Below are 16,663 nucleotides of genomic sequence, written 5' to 3' on the forward strand. Positions count from 1 at the left end.
CTGCAAGAGCAGTAACTGTTCTTAACTGAGACATCATTCCATATCCCCAAACCTTCTGTTTTAATGTATTTGGTTTGCTATCGTAAAATACCTTAAACCTGTACACAGAAGTTTCTGTCCTGCCTGTTCTCGCAGCTGTTCAGTCACAAATAAACACAGAGGCTTATATTAATTATAAACTGCCTGGGCTATTAGCTCAGGCTTATTATTAACTAGCTCTTACAACTTAACCTATAATTCTTTTTTTTTTTAAATATTTATTTATTATGTATACAATATTCTGTGTGTATGCCTGCTGGCCAGAAGAGGGCACCAGACCTCATTACAGATGGTTGTGAGCCACCATGTGGTTGCTGGGAATTGAACTCAGGACCTTTGGAAGAGCAGGCAATGCTCTTAACTTCTGAGCCATCTCTCCAGCCCTTAACCTATAATTCTTATGTTTAGCCATGTGGCTTGGTATAGTTACTGCATGAGGTGTTCTCATCTTGCTTCCTGAACATCTGGCTGGTGACTGCAACTCTCTCTGCCTTTTTTCTTCCCAGAATTCTTAGTCTGTTTGTCATGCCTATACTTCCTGCCTGACTACTGGCCAATCAGCATTTTATTAAACCAATATGAGTGACAAATCTTTACATTGTATAAGAGCATATCTCATAGCATAAACCAGTTAACTTACAAACAATATAAATGCTTTTTGTTTTTTCCAGACAGGGTTTCTCTTTGTAACAGACTGGATGTTCAGAAACTCACTTTGTAGACCAGGCTGACATTGAACTCATTGAACTTCTGTCTCTGCCTCCCTAGTGCTGGAATTAAAGGCATGTGTCACCTCTGCCTGGCTAATATAAATAAGTTTTTAACAATTCTGGAGCCTGGGGTGTCTGAGCTCAAAGTACTGGCTGATTTGTCTTACAAGGGCACTTATTGCTATGTATCTCATGATCAGAAGTGGTGATGAGAGAGAGAATAGAAAGAAATACTTAAACAGAATTGCGCTCATTATATCAAAATGTCCTAAATCATCTTCTGATCTGATTCTTTCATTGTTTCCTTTGGCATTTCATAGTTAATATTTCATGTCCTGAAATAGCACTGTAAGTTATATATAAGAAACATATTTCTGGGGCTGGAGAGGTGGCTCAGAGGTTAAGAGCACTGGCTGCTCTTCCAGAGGTCCTGAGTTCAATTCCCAGCGGCCACATGATGGCTCACAACCATCTATAATGAGATTTGGCTCCCTCTTCTGGTCTGCAGGCATACATCCAGACAGAATGCTGTATAAATAATAAATAAATAAATCTTAAAAAAAAAAGTATGTTTCTGATGCAGCTTTATCACTCTGGGTATTTACCTAAAATATTTCAAGTTAATCTATCAGAGGTATTTGTACATCAGTGTTTATTGCAGTACTTTTTGGGCTAGCAAGAGGGATCTGCAAGTAAAGAAACTTGCTGCCAAGCCCAATGACCAAGCTCTAATTTAATTTCCACATAATGGAAAGAGAAGATGGATTCCTGAAAGTTGTCTTCTGAACTCTATACTTGTACTGTGCCATAGGCGTATCCCCTCTAGTAACTGAATAAATGTTTCTAAAAAAATGTTCCTTTTTTTTTTTTTGAGACAGGGCTTCTCTGTGTAGCATTGGCTGTCCTGGAATGCAGTTTGCGTACCAGGTTGGTCTCATACTCAAAGAGATCTGCCTGCCTCCGTCTCCCAAGTGCTGAAAATTGCTATTTTATATGCATGGATATTTTGCCTAAATGTATATCTGTGTACCATGTGTATGCGGTGACTGTTGAGACCAGAAGAGGATATCTTTGGGACTGGAGTTAGAGATGGTTGTAAAATGCCTTTTGGATTCCTAGAATTAAACCTCTGTCCTCTGGGAGAGCAGCTAATGTTCTCAGCTGATGAGCCTTCTCTCCAGCTCTAATGGTACTTTTTTATTAAAATGAATGTTGTATAGATGTTTAATATAAAGTTGTTTAGAAAAGACACTAAGGTTTCATGTTTACTCCTTTTTTTGTTGAAGGATGTGGTTACTGGACTTAGTCCCCTGCTCTTCAGGAAGCTTAGTAATCCTGACATATTTTCACCTACTGGAAAAACTAAACTCCATCGACAACTTAGTCAGGATGACTGTAAATTACGGAGAGGAAGCCTGGCCAGTTCTCTGTCAGGTAAATACCAGACTTGGTCTTTTAATGGAATGTGGGAAATGCGTGTGTTAGTGTGTAGTAGACAGTGTGCTTAGCGTGCATAGACTCTGGCTTCAGTCTCCAGCACTGAAAAGAGGGCATGAGGCATAATTGTGGGACTGTGTTGTTAATATTTAATGATACATCAATTACCTTAGCATCTTGAGATCCTCTTCTATTATAGTCTTGTATAGAATGCCGTTATTTCTTTGTACTGTTGTATAGATTCTCTGAATGTTAGCTACCTGAACATCTGTTGACTAACTAGTACTCTTGGCTACTTCAGTATGACTTTTTTCTCCTTTTATAACTTGTAGATTCACAGCTTCACTACCCAGTTCCCCACCTCCACCCTTACCTTACCCCCCAGCTGTGCTGAAAAAATTCAGGGCCTTGTATAAGCTTTGCCACTGAGCTATAACCCTAGTAAAATCCTGTAATTGCTTAATTGCCTTTCTGCCTCCAAGGAAAAGACATTTATAAAATCCAAGGTACAAAATTATAAAAGAAGTCTTGGTTCAGGTGGAAAATAGTTTAGATACAGTATAATTTTAATCAATCAATAGACTATGAAAAAAAGGTGTATGGCCAGTAGAGGAGATAGGTAGAGAGGAAAATGTCCTGTTGTTCTCCTTTCCCAGTAGCAAACAGTTCTCAATTCTTTTTCTCGGTTCCCTGTTAGTGGTATTCCCCTTGGCTTTCCTGCCTTACTGTGCTGTCATTTTCATTGTGCTTCTTCTGTTCTTACTTTTTTCATAGAACTCTGCTTATCTTTTAACAACAGGATTATCTTCTGATTGTGGATGAATTGAACTTTAAAAAAGAACTGATTTGTATATGTGTGTGGTGTATGCCATGGTGTGCATGTGGAGATTAGAGGACAACTTTTAGAAATTAGTTCTCCGCCATGCTGATCTGGAGGTCACTGAGGTTATCAGGCTTTGACTACAAGTCCCTTTACTTCTTCAGCCATTTCAGTAGCCCTATAAATAGAGTTTGAATTAAGAATTAAAATGAAAAGCTAGATTGTGGTCGTGCATACTTTTAGTCCTAGTTAATACTTGGGAGGTAGAAGCAGGTGATGAGGCCAGCCTCTAGTGGCTTTAGCTTTGTCTCTGGTCTTCCGGCAAGATTTATTTATTAAAATACAAATAATATACCACAATAAGTCAAACTTGGGTTCTTTACAAGAGCAGCAAGTTCTCTTAACTTGCCATCTCTTTAGTCCCTTCACTTTGTTATGCTTTGTAGTGCTAAATTGATTACATTCTGTGCGGTAGAGAGTTCTAAGATGTGAACATTAATTGTTTGACCAGTCTACTTGTGGCTTTTTTATTTATTTATTTTTACTTTTTGAGACAGGGTTTCTCTGTATAGCTCTTGCTGTCTTGGAACTTGCTTTGTAGAGCAGGCTGACCTCAAACTCAGAGATCCACCTGTCTTTGCCTCTTGAGTGCTGGTATTAAAGCCGTGTGCCACTACCGCTTGGTCCGTCTGTGTCATTTTTGGATAACTTGATTTTAGCCTTACATCTTTTGTTTTAAATTTTTAAATTTATTTTTAATTTATTATGTATACAGTGTTCTGCCTGCATGCCAGAAGAGGGCACCAGATCTCATTATAGATGGGTGTGAGCCACCATATGGTTGCTGGGAATTGTACTCAGGACCTATGGAAGAGCAGTCAGTGCTCTTAACCTCTGAGCCATCTCTCCAGCCTGTCTTACATCTTTTTTTTTTTTTTTTGTTATAAACTGATTGGCCCATTAGCTCAAGCTTTTTATTAACTCTTAAAACTTATATGAGCCGGGTGGTGGTGGCGCACGCCTTTAATCCCAGCACTCAGGAGGCAGAGGCAGGCGGATCTCTGTGAGTTCGAGACCAGCCTGGTCTACAAAGGGAGTTCCAGGACAGGCTCCAAAGCTACAGAGAAACCCTGTCTCGAAAAACCAAAAAAAAAAAAAAACAAAAAAAACAAACTTATATTAGCCCATTATTCTTATTCGTGTTAGCCACATAACTCAATACTTTATTCAGCAAGGCAGTCACATCTTGCTTCTTCTGTGGCTGGGCTAGGACTGCCACATTTTTTTTTAAAGATTTATTTATTTCATTTTGAGTGTATTGACTGTTAGCTATGTCTGTGCACAGTGGAGGCCAGAAGAGTGTGTGGGACACCCTTGGAATTGAATTTCAAATGTTTGTTATCCACCATATGGCTTTTGGGAATTGAACTGTGTTGTTAACTGCTGAACCATCTCTCCATTCTTTCAGCCTTGTATTTTGCTTTATGCCTTAGGTGTTTTCTTCTCTCTGTTTCTCTCTCTCTCTCGTGTGTCTCTGTGTGTTTTCGAGCCAGAGTTTGTGTAGATTTCGCTATACTGGAACTTGCTCTCTAGACCAGTCTAGACTCCAATTCACAGAGATCTACCTGCTTCTGCCTCTGACTGCTGGTATTAAAGGTGTGTGTCACCATAGCCTCAGCTGTTTAGTTTTTTTGAGTGTCTCACTGTATATCCTTGGCTGGCCTGGGACTTGCTGTGTAGACCAGGATTGCCTCAGAACTTACGGAGATAGCTTTGTTTGCTTCTGCTTCCCAGGTGTTTGAATTAAAGGCCTGTGTTACCATACAAGGTGTTTTCATTTGTCAGTATTGCAGTTACCTAAGATTTTGCTGCTCAAGCTGATACTTTTAGACAGGGCTTCTCTATGTAACAACCTTGCTGTCCTGGAACTCACTCTGTAGACCAGGCTGGCCTCAACCTCACAGAGATCCATCCACCTGCCTCTGCCTCTTGAGTGCTGGGATTAAAAGTGTGCAATGCCATGCTTGGCTAACTGATGCTTTTCTTAATGCAGCTTTCTTTATGGTTATGTAGCTTGCATCTTTGTTTTCCTTGTTTTGTTAGTAATATTCCACCTATAGACTTTTAATTTCTCTATTTATTGTTTATGTATTTGTTTATTACTGTTTATTTGTTTATATGTTTGTTTATTTTTTCTGTTGTGGAGTAGGGGATTATGCCATAAGTTAAAGCCAGGGCTTTATTCATGTTATTTAAATACTGTATCTCCAAGCTATTTTAGCTAGTTCTTGCCATAATCATTTTGTCCCTTTATAGTTAATATCTTTCAGTCTTTGATATTTTATTCATTCTTTTTTTTTATGCAGTTTCTGAAGGAGAGAAATCAAAACGTGCTCATTCTTGTTTTTTGTGGAGGGGATCTAACTCAGTGTCTTGCTTTTACGTGCTAGCCACTTTAGATGTGGACGCTACTCCACCTGTCGCTCTACTGTGCTTTACTGAGCGGAACTTTCCATTTATGGGGTGTTACTTATTTCACTGAAGAGCTAGTTTTGTTTGTTCATATTTTCCCTTTCATTTTACGCATTTATTTTAGTCAACTTCTTGACAGTTTTTGATGCTTAAATTTCAAGCCTTTACTGGTGTGTACCCAAATGCTCTTTTTTTTTTCCCCAAATCTGTATAAATCTCTCTCGACCAGGCCTTCCTCCTCTCCCTTGCCTTCCCCCTTTCTTCCCTTCCCTTTCTTTTCCTTCCCTACTTTTCATGGTGAGATAGGATCGATCCCCTTATATATAACCTAGGATAGATACCCTTTGTATCCTACAGTCTTTTAGCCTCCTGAGTGCTAGGATTACAGCCATGAACCACATTGCTTATCTAGCACCCCTCCTTCTTGAGACAATATCCTCATTTGGACATTTTGAGTAGAATCCTGTTTCTAATGTTAGAGATTTAGTCAAAGCCTCACAGATAACTAAGGAAGCACTCTACCATTGAGTCATGTTCTTAACTTTATTATTATTTTTATTAAAGACTTTATGAAAACACATTTTAAGAAAAGATGTTTGACAAGAGTCAAGGAAGATAATTAGTTCTTAATATATTTCTTTTAAAAAACTAAAACAGACTAGTTATAAAAAGGTTGAGCATAATGCCGGGTGGTGGTACACACTTTTAATCCCAGCACTTAGGAGGCAGTGATGACTAATCTTTGAGTTCAAGGCCAGCCTGGCCTACAGAACAAGTTCCAGTGACCACCAGGGCTACACAGAGAGACCCTATCTTGGCGGGGGTGGGGTGGGTGGAGAGTGCGTATGAAGCAAGTCTCGTGTCAAAATGAAGTCATTCTTCTTAAATTGTGGTTTTGTTTTGTTTGTGATGTTTGTTTTGTACCGGACTTTGCTGTGTAGCTTACATTGTCTTCCAAACTCACTGTCAGCCCAGGTTGGCCTCAGACAGTTGTTCTGCCTTCTCATCCTGAGTACTGGGATTACAGCTATATATGTCATCATGCCAGACACTGTAGTCATTCTTAATCTTTTCTTCTGAACTTTATTTGATTTTACCAGGTTGCTATTCAAATGAATTGGTATCATATTTTGTTTGTAACAAAAACAAGAAAACTTTGAATAAATAAGATTTTGTCAGGTGCAGGAAGAGATTTCAAGTGAACTGAGCAATCAGGATAAAGCCAATGGAAAGTGCAGGACATAGCAGTATAGTTGAATGAGAGAAGATTATGAGGAAGAGGAAATGAGGCCAGAAGATACCTGAATTTTGGAGTTCTTTTTAGAATAATAAAAAATTTGACTTAATTCTTTAAACATTGGTAAGTCATTGGGTGTCTTTTAAAGGAAATTAATGATACAATCACATTGATTTTTGGATAGCAACAATATGAAGGATGTGAAGAAAAGAGGGAAATGAGACTAGTATATCAGCTCCAAAATCATTGCACTTCTGGGTGCTAAGTCTTCATAGGTGGCTTTCATTTATTTGTCCTTCCTACTCCCGAAGATGGTTTTCTTCTGACTGGCTTGGCACTTACTGTGTATTCCAAGTTGGTCTTGAATTCTTATCTCCACATTACTGTCTATTTTGAGATACATTTCAGTACAGTTAATGTAGTTGGTAAACCTAGACTGAGCACATGGAATCTGGTAAGAACAGTATAGATTCAGTATTTGCCGTTTGAAATTACAAGGCTCAGGCTTTCATTTATTTCTTTTTTCCTTTTGTGTAGCCCTGGCTGACCTGTAACTTGCTTTGTAGACCAGGCTAGCCTTAAACTCACAGAGATCTGCCTGCTTCTGTGTGTATCATTACCACCCAGCTCAGGCTTGTTTTGAACACTATTTCTGCATCACTCATTGCACTTGAGTAGGGTAGTTAGAAGTACTTAGAAAACTCTTAAGACTGCTAGATTAAGGGTTCAGGTGTGAGGTTAGTGTGGTGGTTGAATGTTACTGAAAACTGAATTTACTCCACTTGCTCCAGTATCCTACTTGCACTTCTCATCAGTGCATTTAGCTCTTTCAGATTCTAAATGGATAAGGAGGAACCTGTCTTGGTTTGTGTCAAAATTTTTAGTCCACTTGACAAGATTGTATTTATATTTTTTAATTCATTTAAAAACATAAAATTACATGAATGTTTTTTGCCTTGTGTTTGAAGGTAAGCAGCTGCTCCCTTTGTCCAGCAGTGTACACAGCAGTGTGGGACAGGTAACTTGGCAGTCTACAGGAGAAGCGTCAAACCTGGTTCGAATGAGAAATCAATCCCTTGGACAGTCTGCACCTTCCCTTACTGCTGGTTTGGTAAGTGTTTATTCAGTAAAGATTTGGGGTTCTTCTAGGAATGAATCCTTGGTCCTCATTTATCACATTGTTATGTGTTCTGTTTTCATTTTTAGGATTTTACTAACTTTTCCAAATGAATAAGATTGAATTTTTATTAAATAAACTCTGATCTCTTACTTTGTAACTTGTACTGATTACTTATTATCAAGAAAATAATTGAGTATGATTATAACTTTTGGTTTTTGAAGATACTGTTTCTTTGTGTAACCCTGAACTCCGCCTATAGATCAGATTGGCCCTAAACTCAGAGATATTCTCCTGCCTCTGCCTCCTGAGTACTGGGTTTACAAGTGTGTGCTACCACCTCTGGGCTGATATGTGGCCTTTATGATTGGTATTTTCTTCCCATTTCTAATGGCTTTTAAGTGTTATTCATATTGGATGTGTCAGTATTTTTATTTCTTAAATTCTTTTGTATAGATAAATCATTTTGTGTATTTATCATTTGCTGGATACTTGGTCTGCTTTTACCTTTTGGCAATTATGAGTAATGTTAGGAAGTTGATGTAATGATTTTTATGTGAACATTTGTTTTTATTTGCCTGAAAGAGAGAATGTGTGTGTGTGTACCTATACATATAGGCATGGAATTGCTGTTTATATGATAACTATATTTATTCATTTGCAGAATTTTGGTTTCTTTACATTCTTTTCATTTTTGGCTGTCATTTTGACTTTAATCATTCAAGTAAATGTAGTTTTTGATATTTTGAATCTCATCTCGTAATAACTAACAATGTTGATCATCTTTTATGTGTTATTGGACATTGTATATCTTTGAAGAAATGTCTCAATTCTTTGCCCATTTTAAAAACTGAGTACTTTTCATCACTTTATTTAATTTTTTACATGACTTGGTTCTTGTTATAGTTGCCTCTCTGAATTTAAGAGTTTGGAATCCTGCTAATTGAAAATAGGGTAAAAAATATTTCAGAAAATTTTAAGATGTTAAACTTGAATTTGCTGAGTACACTACTCTAAACCCTTGAGTGAAGTGATGAGCTGTAGGCACACCCAGTTCTTATCTGACCATTTGTACTTTTTGCTTTGATTGTTTTACCTGTGCTTTATATTTTAGATATTTTTTTGTTTTTATTTACTGACAATACAGTAATAAGCAGTTACATAGCATTGATAGTACAATAGATATTATAAACTATCTGGAGCTTATTTAAAGTGTATAGAGGAATGTGGTTGGGTTATATGTAAATATATAGGATTTAGAATTTTTTATTTTTAGATGTTTTTATTTTAGGTGTATAAATGTTTGCAGGTAAAGATATGTATACATATGGTACAACATGTGTGCCTGGTATTACAGTGAAATCAGAAGAGGATTTTGGATCCCCTGGAACTGGAATTATAGATGGTTGTTAATCACTATATTGGTTCTGGGAACTGAACCCAGGCTGTCCTCTAAAAGTGGCACAGGTGCTCTTAGCTTCTGAGCCATCTCTACAGCCCAATATGTGGCATTTTTAGGAGTTTGAACAGTTCTCTGATTTTAATATCACTGAGAGATTTTGTAACCAGACCCACGTAGTTGCCTAAAGGGAAGAGTTAGTTATTTTCTCCTAGCTCTCTACCTTTCATTTTCTCTGATGCTTTTCTTTCCTTAGTTATTTACTTACCTACTATAACTTCAGGCTAGCTTTTTTCATTCCAATGCTTAAAAATTTCCAGTTGGAAATTATGTTTGGTGGCACATTTTCTAGTTTGTGTAAAAGTCTTCCTGCTTTCCTATTGCATATTGAAATGTATTTCAATGTTCTTTCTGCTCTGACTTTTATATATTTGAAAAAATCTCAATGAGAAATTAGTCATGTAGGCCCATATTTCTATATGGTATGGCAGCCAGGCTCTCAGGCCATAGTTCGCACCTGAGGTAGCCTTCCAGATAAGCTGTTGCTACCCTAACAAAGGTTCAGGATATTGTTATGCTCCTTTGTAATTTGGAGGATGCCTGAATAGAGATGCTAATTCAGGCCTATGTGACAGAGCTATTATACAGAGCAGGAAGACATGACTGCAGGCATAGGTAGAAGTGGACGTGACTAAAAGCCATTTACCTGGTTACCTAGGAAACAGAATGCTAATGAATTTTCTCCTCAGTTTATGTTTTGATATATAAGGCTGTTTGGAGAATAAATGAGAGGAATATTTTCAGGATATGAACTCAGGATTTCATGAGGGATCACTGAGAATCTCCCTCTTGATAAAGCCATGTGAGTTGTGTCTTTATTCCTGTGCTTCCACCCTGGTCCAGAGAGATAACCCATGGTCCAGGCTGCCACTGGACCACGACATAATGGCACCCAATATGGGGCTGATCTGCGAACCCCCAAAAACACGGAAGAAGTGACCAGACGTATGGAGGAGAATGTAAGGAACCTGTGAGAGAAAATTGCACCACAGATGGATACATGGGTAGGAATGCTAAAAAACAGAGAATAAAATTTAAAAAAATGTAGAAAAACAGGACAAAATTTAAATTGGGAGTAAAACTTTGTAAATAATAAGTTATATGGGATAAAAAAAGATTATTCAGTTATATATGTTGATAGCTGAAGGAAGTTAGATGGAGCAAAAACAAAGACAGATATTTAGAGTCTGTAAACTTGATAGTCGCAGAAATGAAACTTTTATTGCTTTCTAAACGGGTAAAAAAAGTGAAGGGAATATGGCTTTTGGCCCAAGAATCACCTAGGTTACTGCTGAGATTGAGGTGCCACATGCAGGTGCAGTAGCCAGTTAAATCTAAGCCATCTGTGGCTAGAAGTCAAGCAAGAGTAAGTTTAGAGAACAAATTTTAACTCCACACAGTCAGTACCGCAGAGTCAGCTAATAGAAAGAGGAGAGGATTCAGGATTCTCTTAATTTTATGATTACAAGTTAAAATAAAAAAAGATAGTTAAAAATTGGCACAGCTATGCCCACCAGAGCTTGTGATGGCAGGCTGGGAGACAAAGGGACCTGTGTCCTACCCCCTGCCATGTGGTGGCCTGGCTTCAGCTAAAAGCTAAAAGGCAGGTTTAAAAAGAGGTAGCCTCCAAAAACTACAGCTTCAGGACAATTAAAAATAAACAAGCAGGTTAAATATTCTTCTTTTTCATTTCACAGTTTTGCTTCTTTGTAAAAAATCTGCTGTTTGTAGGCATGTGGATTCATATCCAAGGTGGATTGATATCAGTTCCTTTGATCTTCATATCCGTTTTTAATCTATTTGCAGTACTGTGGCTCTGTAGTGAAGTTTTAAAGTCAGAGATTGTGATGCATTCAGAAGTACTTGATTGTACAGAATTTTAAGATTGTTTAGGCTGTCTACTCTCTCCATATCTATTCAATATAGTTCTTAAGGTCCTAGCTAGAGCAATAAGACACCAAAGGGAGAGCAAGGGGATACAAACTGGAAAAGAAGAAGTCAAACTCTGTTTGCTGATGACCTGATAGTTTACATAAGTGATCTTAAAAATTCTACCAAGGAACTTCTACAACTCATAAACACTTTCAGCAATGTAGCAGGATACAAGATTAACTCAAAAAATCAGTAGCCCTCCTGTACACAGATGATAAAAGGGCTGGGGAAGAAATCAGAGAATCAACGCCCTTCACAATAGCCACAAATAGAATAAAATATTTTGAGTAACTCTAACCAAACAAATGAAAGACTTGTATGACAAGAACTTTAAATCTTTGAAGAAAGAAATCAAAGAAGACACCAGAAAGTGGAACCATATCCTATGCTCTTAGGTAGGCAAAATTAACATAGTAAAAATGGCAATCTTACCAAAAGCAATCTACAGATTCAACACAATGCCCAGCAAAATTCTTCAAAGACCTCAAAAGAACGGTACTCAACTTCATTTTGAAAAGCAAAAAACCCAGGATAGCCAAAACAATCCTGTACAATAAAAGAAGCTCTGGAGGCATCACAATCCCTGACTTCAAACTCTACTACAGAGCTACAGTACTGAAAACAGCCTGGTATTGGCGTAAGAACAGACAGGAGGACCAATGGAACTGAATAGAAGACCTGGATATCAATCCACACATCTTTAAACTCCTGATCTTTGATAAAGAAGCAAAAAATATCAAATGTAAAAAAGAAAGCATATTTAACAAGTGGTGCTGGAATAACTGGATATCAACATGTAGAAGAATGAAAATAGACCCAGATTTATCACCATGCACAAAACTCATGTCCAAATGGATCAAAGACCTCAACATAAAGCCAGCCATACTGAACCCTTTATAGAAGGAAGAGTGGGAAGCACACTTGAACACATTGGCAAGGGAACCACTTCCTAAATATAACCCCAGCAGCACAGACACTGAGAGAAACAATTAATAAATGGGAGCTCCTGAAACTGAAAAGCTTCTGTAAAGCAAAGGAGTTCACAGAGAGCCACCTGCCTCTGCCTTCTAGAAGCTGGGATTATGGTCTTGCCCAACTATTTCTAGTTCTTAATTTTTTTTTTTATCGAGATAGGGTTTTTCTGTAGCTTTGGAGCATTTCCTGGAATTGGCTCTTGTAGCCCAGGCTGGCCTCGAACTCACAGAGATCCGCCTGCCTCTGCCTCCCAAGTGCTGGGATTAAAGGCATGTGGCACAACCACCCGGCTCTATTTCTTTTTTTTAAAGTATGTTTTTTTAAATCTTTTTTCTTTTGTCTTCCGAGCTTACATATATTTTTAAACACACTGTAAATAGTTTTTTTTTTTTTTTTTTTTTTTTTTGCCTGAATCTGTCCTTATTGTATACCTCTATCTTTTTCTGAGTCTTAAATCTGCTAAACAACATGGGTAGGATTAAAACTGCAGCTTTGGCGACTCCATCCCACTCCTTAGCGTCCTGAGAGTCTAGGTTCATTGCAGAAGAACTGGTGGGAGATACACTTATAGACCCAACTCTATGGAGTTTCAGGGTCCATTCCACCACCAATAGCCTGCCACTGGCTGCTTATAAACACACCATGTAAGTGTTTGGTGGCAGAGCCTCTTAACTGCAAAGTTTTTGCTGCTAATGCTGAGTCAAGAAACCTCTCTTAAAGGAGCCACGACTCTGCTTGCCTCTAGCAAACTTAGTCCACCTGAGACAATGCTACTATCAAGAAGCTGTGCTTGACTCTGTTGTTTTCTGTCTAGAATCCTTTTTTGTTTTTTTAAAGCTTTCTCAGGCTTTATGTGGAAATTCTTGCCAAACGTTTGGCCACCCTTAATGTAAACGGAGTCTGGGCTTATCTTTCACGGCTGCCCAGACCCAAATAATCACACAAAAACCATTAATTACAACACTGTTTGGCTGATGGTTCAGGCTTATTCCTAACTAGCTCTTGCATTTTAAATTAGCCCATTTCTACTAGTCTATATATCTCCATGAGTCTGTGGTTTACCAGTAACATTATGTCATCTTTCTCCTTCGCCATTTGCATGATGTCTCTCTAACTCTGCCTTCTTTCTCCCTGCATTCAGTTTAGTTTTTTCTGCCTATCTATATTCTTCCCTGCCATAGGCCGGAGAAGCTTTTTTATTAACCAATGATAATAAAACATTCATAACATACATCGGGGAATTCCACATTCTCAGAAATAGCAATCAGCTCTTTCTGCTATTATACATCTTTTTTTGGAAGTCACTTGCTTGTACTTCCTTATTCAATTACTGTTATTTTCTTCTTGGGTCTCTTAAGGGAGTTGAAGATTAGATAGTTACAGTTATAGATACTGTTACAATATATGGCTACCAGATACAGAAAGAAAGTTATGATCGAAAGTAAATTAGGTACAAGACTTTGGATTCACCAAGATATAGGATAGATATGGAGTATTTTCTCTTAATTTGTCAAATACAGATGGGCCAGACATTTTTAATATATTCATTGCCTGTTTATATTATATATTATTAATATATTTACTGTCTGTATATCTTATATATAGTTATTGCAATTATTGTATATTGTTTTTTATATTACTTATAGCCACCTTTTTTATTTTAGATCAAAAGGGGAAATGTAGTGGTATTTCAATAGTGTTAAATAAAGCTTGCGTGAGGATCAGAAAAGTAAAACAGCCGCGCTGGCCAGCCTTACAGACCAGGAAGCAATAACACACATCTTGAAACCCAATAGCCAAACTAGTTTGCCATAGTAATCAGGTGCATGCCTTTAATCCCAAAACTAGAGAAGATTATCAAACAGGAGGAGACAGATCTCAGACACAGTCTCATTTGGAGATTCGGGGAGGTAGGATCACCATTTTTTGAATGAGGTAGAGGTAAGACCCAGCGACTGGCTGCTTTGCTTTTCTGACTTTTAGGTTGAACCCCAATCTGTCTCTGGACTTTTATTAATTGTGCTGCAAGGTATTATATTTGTCTTTCTTCATCTGAGTTAACTTACTCAATATGGCTTTTCCTAGATCTATCCATTTGTCTGCAGATTTCAAGTTGCCATTATTTTTTTACCACTGAGTAGTACTTTATTGTGCAAATGTATCACATTTCCTTTTTCATTCTTTGGGTGAGGGTCATCTAGGTTGTTTCTGGTTATTACAAATAATGCTACTATAAACATAGTTGAGCACTGTTGATGTCATCCTTGCTTAAGCAGAAATGTTGATAATACTTCATGGGCTTAGCTTTTCTGACATTTCTAGGAGACAAAATCTCACAGCAAACTTGTTTTTTTCACAGTCTTTTTACCTGCTCTTAAGCAATAATGCTTGATCTTTAGATGTAGGAGTTACATTGTAGATATAGTAGTTGGAGCTGGGTACCACACAGTCACTTGCCTTCTGTAGTTTTGATCAGTTCTAGTTTCTTTAATGGGCTCCTTCTGTTGTAGGGAGATATGAGTTACTGTTTTCTATAAAATCATGATAATTGTTAAGATTTCAATTTTTTTAAATTAGTAATCATTGTCATTCTGTTTTCTTTTTTTCTCCCTTTCTTCCTTTTTTAAATTTTTTGAGACAGGGTTTCTCTGTGTAGGCCTGGCTGTCCTGGATCTTGCTCTGTAGACCAGGCTGGCCTCAGACTCAGAGAGATCTGCCTGGCTCTGCCTCCTGAGGGCTGGGATTAAAGACGTGTGACACCACTGCCTGACTAACCTGAATCTTCTTGTTTTTATTTTTGCCTTCTAGTTCTCTTAGTTATTTTCAACCTCCAATATTCTTGTGCTAGCTGATCATTTTCTTATTTCACAGAACAAATTGCTATGACTTGGAAGCTTTGGCTCCTTTACTGTGAGATTAAAATTGTACTTGTTTAAATATTCCTCCTCTGTCTCTGTTCATGCTCTGGATCTTATTGCTTCTACTCAACATTTATTTGGTTGTGAAGGTAGGAAAGAGTTCAGTGGAAGGGCTGGAGAGATGGCTTATTACTGTCTCTTCTTCCAGAGGACCTGAGTTCTGTTTCCACATCGTGGTTTATAGCTGCCTGTAACTCCGGTTTTAGAGGATCCGTCAATGTCTTCTAGCCTCTTCTATCACCAAGCATGCGGTGTTGTGATAATTTCATTTGTATTTTAATAAATAAAGCTTGCCTGAAGATCAGAGAGTAAAACAACTCCACTGGTCAGCCTTACAGACTAGGCAGTGGTGACACACACCTTTAATCCCAGTAGCCACACTAGTTTGCCGTAGAAATCGGGATGTAGTGGTGCACGCCTTTATTCCCAGCTCTAGAGAGGAATATAAGACAGAAGGAGACAGCTCTCAGGCAGTCTCATTCTGAGGATTCCTGGAGGCAGAATTTGCTGTTTTGAACTGAGGTAGAGGTGAAAACCAGTGACTATTTTGCTATTCTGACCTTCAGGTTGAACCCCAGTATCTGTCTCTTTATTAATTAATTAACCCCAGTATCTGGGTTCTTTTTAATTGTGTTGCATTGCAAATAGGACACATAGTACATTCAGGCAAAATACTCATACACATAAAATAATAAATTAATTAATAATTAAAATTTAGTGGAAGCTGTCTAGATGTTTCTCTTTCAATTTTCCCATCTCATACTCACTGTTTCTGGACTTTGGCTCCTACTACCCATGAACCCTTCCCCTAAACTACTATTAAAAAGATACCATCCCAAAAACAGTACATTCAGGGGATCTTCTTTGGCACTGGGCCTTTATGAAGCTTGTTTTACTGTTGACCATGTTTTTTTTTCCATAGCCTTCAGTGTTGGGTTTCTTCTTACTTCTAACAACTCATCTTCAGTTTTCTGTAGTTTAATCAGTAAATACTATAAATATATTTTAAATACAAATACTATGTTAATACTGAATGTTTATTAGGAGGTTGCAAAGTTTAAAAAAATAAGTTTTAATAAAATGTTAAATTGTAAAGAATCCAAATTGTAAAAGGAAATTTTGGGGAGAGTGTACACTCTAAAAGAAGCACCAGTGAGATGACTCAGTAAATAGAGGTGCTTGCTGTCAAGCCTAACAGTGATCTGAGTTTAACCCTGGAACCTATATGGTAGAGGAGATAACCTATTCAGACAACTGCATGCATATCCCCCTCCTCAAATAAACAAATGTTAACCAAAAAAAAGGAGCTGGAGAGATTGGGATTGCTTATTGGTTAAAAGTGCTTAACTGTTCCTGTTGATGGAGATTTGGATTTGGTTTCCAGTACCCATATGGTAGCTCACAGACACCTGTAACTAGTTACAGGGTATTTGACACCTCTGGTCCTTGTGGGTACCTGCATAAATGTGCACATAGCTCATACAGGCACACATACATAAATACAAGTCTCAAAAAAGAGCTTTCCTTTTAAAAAATTGACATTTATC

General features: G+C 37.7%; 1 protein-coding gene across 6 annotated transcripts in view; it reads left to right on the forward strand.

Annotated features, from left to right (window-relative positions):
- The window catches only part of Mast2 (microtubule associated serine/threonine kinase 2), a 120,351-nt gene that overhangs the window by 14,384 nt on the left and 89,304 nt on the right, over positions 1–16,663 (forward strand). For 5 of the 6 annotated variants that reach the window (XM_057783551.1, XM_057783552.1, XM_057783554.1 and 2 more), the window contains exons 2-3: positions 2,036–2,183; positions 7,684–7,826. In XM_057783551.1, coding sequence (XP_057639534.1) covers positions 2,036–2,183; positions 7,684–7,826 — 291 coding nt within the window. The remainder of the gene's footprint in view (positions 1–2,035; positions 2,184–7,683; positions 7,827–16,663) is intronic. The other variant, XM_057783555.1, reaches the window with a different exon arrangement.

Source organism: Chionomys nivalis, chromosome 11, assembly GCF_950005125.1.
Source record: "Chionomys nivalis chromosome 11, mChiNiv1.1, whole genome shotgun sequence".
NCBI classification, from domain to species: Eukaryota; Metazoa; Chordata; class Mammalia; order Rodentia; family Cricetidae; genus Chionomys; species Chionomys nivalis.